The 3,830-nt window shown below is 42.9% G+C and overlaps 1 protein-coding gene across 1 annotated transcript; it reads left to right on the top strand.

Moving 5' to 3' along the window:
• Positions 1–1,723: 1,723 nt before the first annotated feature.
• On the top strand, positions 1,724–2,944 carry LOC118516466 (probable E3 ubiquitin-protein ligase makorin-2). Its single transcript, XM_036062369.1, has 2 exons — positions 1,724–1,811; positions 1,897–2,944. Exon 2 carries the CDS (start codon positions 1,917–1,919, stop codon positions 2,799–2,801), a length of 885 nt encoding a protein of 294 aa, XP_035918262.1. The 5' UTR covers positions 1,724–1,811; positions 1,897–1,916; the 3' UTR covers positions 2,802–2,944.
• The last annotated feature ends 886 nt before the right edge of the window (positions 2,945–3,830 follow it).

Here is a 3,830-nt window from a genome sequence, read left to right as displayed (position 1 = left end):
TCTGACTAGCTTCCGGTACTGTCGCTATCCGGTTGGTCTAAATTCTTTAAGCCTTCTGCCAACGATTAGATTGCACGAACTCCTGCTGCATTTATTAACATTGAAATAGTTTCTCGCTTCCGTTGCCAAAGGAAGGAGGGCCTTCACACCTTCTACCCCCGTGTCAAGGCTGTCACACTACCAGAGTAAAGATTTAAAAATATTTTATACTGCGCCAATGTGCCACTTTCATCACATCGGGCAAGCAATTGACCAATGCGGTCATTTCGTTACCCGGGCCCGGTTTTACTGCATCCGTTTTGTGATGCTACTCGTCGGGTCGTAAAATCACCTCCTTCCGCCAAGTGCGCACGTACTTTAGTGGACGGTTCCAAGCGGGAAACCGGACTCGGTAGGAATCTAATTTTCTTTCCACCAAGCGTAAGAATCGCTAGTGAAAGTCTTGAAGCCTTGCTTGTGGCTTCCAACGGTTAAAGGGAGGTCGCATTAAACGTGCAGGGAAATAAAGCCGATAACCCGCGGTCACTGACGGCTACGGTCACGGTGTGGAAATAAAGTTTTTCTTTTCTGTCTTTGTTCACACCTAAAAAAAAAGTGAAGAGAAAATCGACAACCTTCAAACTATGCTTATTCGCAGGGGAGGAGATTTTTGAAAGTGAAAGCACTTTTGGTACTTTGGAGAAAGAAGTGTGATGGTAAGAACTTTATTATCGAGTGCTCGAAGCTAGAAGCAGATCGAGAATCGTACAGAGATGGAATATTGACCTAAAAGAGAAAAAATCACTATTCAATGCTAACTCAAGAGAAAATACAAATGATAAAAGTACAAATATTGGTCCATAAGCTGATTTAATAAAATATAAGCCTTCAATAAGAACAAAAAATTAAAAAAAATCAATTTTAATTTCATTTCTTCTTAGAAAATAAATAAATTTACTCGTCTCGTAGAAAAAGTAAATAAATAAATTGTTTAAAAAGGAAATGAAAATAGCTAAACCGATCGTGTTCCGCTACTCACACACACACACACTTAAACAAACCGCACTAAAATGCCCTTGCGAAGAAGAAACCTAAAGTCTACACCACATTCTACACCACTACCCACCCATACACATGTATCCATCGTAGTCGTCGTTTGTCCTTGAAATGGGGGGGGGGAGGGGAGCGAGCCCTTTAGAGCGATGATGCATGGTGGTCCACACTCACACATTCATTGCGCATCCGTTTGCGACTAAATTTCGTACGGCTAGACCGTGCCGTCCGTAGCCGCAGTTTACTGAGACACCAAATCTACAAAAATTGGCCACACAACGTGCGGCGTTTCAAAAGAAAAAGGAAAAAAACATCATCCACAAGAATCACCCCGCGCAAGGGCTTCACTTTTTTTAAATTGTCAAAGGTAATGTCAATACCGCGCTTATCAAGGCGCCATGTTTGGTTGTCAGTTTGACAACTGGTGTGCAGATTTATTTCGAACCCCAATCAAAATACTCTGATCAAGTGATTGTGAGTAGAATTTGAGTTATTTATAACAAAACATTAATTTTAGATAATTTTGGGTGATTAAAACGAGTAATAAAACCTTTAAACCACGCATTTAAAGCTCTCTTCAAGCTGACGGCAGTTGTCATTTTGCGATCGTACTTGATTCAACTCCCTTTGCCCATGTTTGTCGTTCTGTATGGTCATACCCTTCTTACACTAGATAGGAAGTAGCGTTTTCATCTACGACACACAAGAAAACGGTGATCAGTTGCGGCACGCTTTAGCTACGAATTTTGTGCGTGGCTCGTGATAATCAAGCATTCCTGGTAAGATGTGGAGACGCTGACGCATTTTACTTCCCAAACACAGTGCAGTGTGATTTACTTTCTCCCTTGTGGCACCTTTTCCCAGAAAGTGCTATACGCTAGTGCATGATGGAGGACACAGATGAATCAGCCGGGCCATCGGGTGTTACTAGCAACGAACAAATCAAAGATACGCCTCATCAGGAAGATGATGACTGTGTTTTGGACACGAGCCGCGCACCACCGGAGCCCAGCGGTCCTGATCAACGGGATGATGAAGAAGGGCTTAACACGGACACACTAGAAGATTCCAACGGTATCGAACAAGAAAATAGGACCGACGAAGAAGATCAGGAAGAGGACGATGAAGAAGGCGCGTTTGGCATCAGTTTATCCTCATCTTCATCTTCATCGTTCGTATCATACCTTTGCGAAGATGACGTAGAGTACGAGCCAGGCGATTTGCGTCCCTGTAGCGTGGACGACCCAGATTGCCCTTATGCCGAATGTGACGTGCACAAGGAGCTGTGCGATATCTGCCACACCTACTGCCTCGAACCGGACGACAGTGAGCAGCGTCGATTTCATCGCATCAGATGTAAAAAGGACAACTTCTTCGAAAGACAGTACGCGATCGCAGTGGAACAATCGTGCGACAAGGTGTGCGGCATCTGCATGGAACTTGTCATGGATAAGCGACCGCGCGAACAACGCTTCGGCATACTGCCCAAGTGTATGCACGTGTTCTGTCTGAAGTGCATTCGCAACTGGCGCAAGGTGAGCACGCTGAATCCAGCCGTGCGGCGGGGGTGTCCGATGTGCCGCGTCGTGTCGTACTTTGTCTGTCCGAGCTTCGTGTGGGTGGAGAACAAGAAGGCAAAACGGAAGCTTATCGCCGACTATAAACGATCCTGCCGTTCCATCCCCTGCAAGTATTTGCAGGAGTGCCGCGGTCCCTGTCCATTTGGCAGGGGTTGCTTTTACCAGCATACACGCAATGGGACGAATTGAACCGGGCCACGATCATCAATCTAACGTGGAAACGATAACAATTTATAGTCGATGTTTTATCTCTTAACATCAATCAATCAATCTCTTAATGTTTTTGTTTGGTATTGGTTTTGATAAAGAAATTTGTTATAGAAAAACATTAATCATTTTGTGTATCTTTTGTAGTTTTATAATATTTTTATATTTTTATCTGATTATTAAGTTTCAAGGATGTACCTTAAATTATTATTAATTATTCTCTCGGCATTGTAGCGCCTACTCCATTTGTCCTTCCACACATACGGGGACAAAAATCCTTCTGAGCATCTTCCTCTCGCACGCGGCTAAGAGAGTTTCGTCAGTTTTGGACAGAGTCCATGTCTCGGAAGACGTATGTGAGTATTGGGACTATAATTTCTTTTTAGGATATGATAATTACTTTTTCAGCCTCACAGAACAAAAGATTTAGTTTGCGTTAAATGATTGTGCATATTGCATGAAATCTAACAATAGAAATCAAACAGAAAAATTATGAGCTTTAATATGAGTGATGTCTGCAACCCATGGGTACTCTGTAACGACTACTTACTTTACAAAAAGTGTCCATTAAGCTTTGAGCTTCCGGTAGCAAGAACAGTATCCTCGGATCTTCATCTAAGTTAATGTAGCACTCAATTTAGCTGTTGAAAAGATTAACCCTCCATCTTGAACAGCTCTGTCATCTAGTTAGCTGTTCTGCCAGCTAATCTTAAAAGGGCGGTACGTCATCGAGATGGGTTTCCAGATTTTACTCTACTCTCCGTGGAGACTCTGCAATGCCTTCCAAAATAACCAAAAATAATGAAATCGAACTATCGTGCTGCTCGAGAAAAAACGTACCGCCGCCGAACTTTGAGGCAAGTTAAAAAAATCTTGAACCTTGATGGGACTATGAAGCTTTTCTCCTTGCACTCGGAACTCGATGGAACTATCGGGCTTATTTAAAAACCATGCATAGTGTTCATCCGAACTATACGGCTTATTAGGAAGCATGCGGTACTTCATGGAACT

Source organism: Anopheles stephensi, unplaced genomic scaffold (genome assembly GCF_013141755.1).
Source record: "Anopheles stephensi strain Indian unplaced genomic scaffold, UCI_ANSTEP_V1.0 ucontig30, whole genome shotgun sequence".
In the NCBI taxonomy this organism is placed as follows: Eukaryota; Metazoa; Arthropoda; class Insecta; order Diptera; family Culicidae; genus Anopheles; species Anopheles stephensi.
This window is presented reverse-complemented; position numbering and strand designations above follow the sequence as displayed.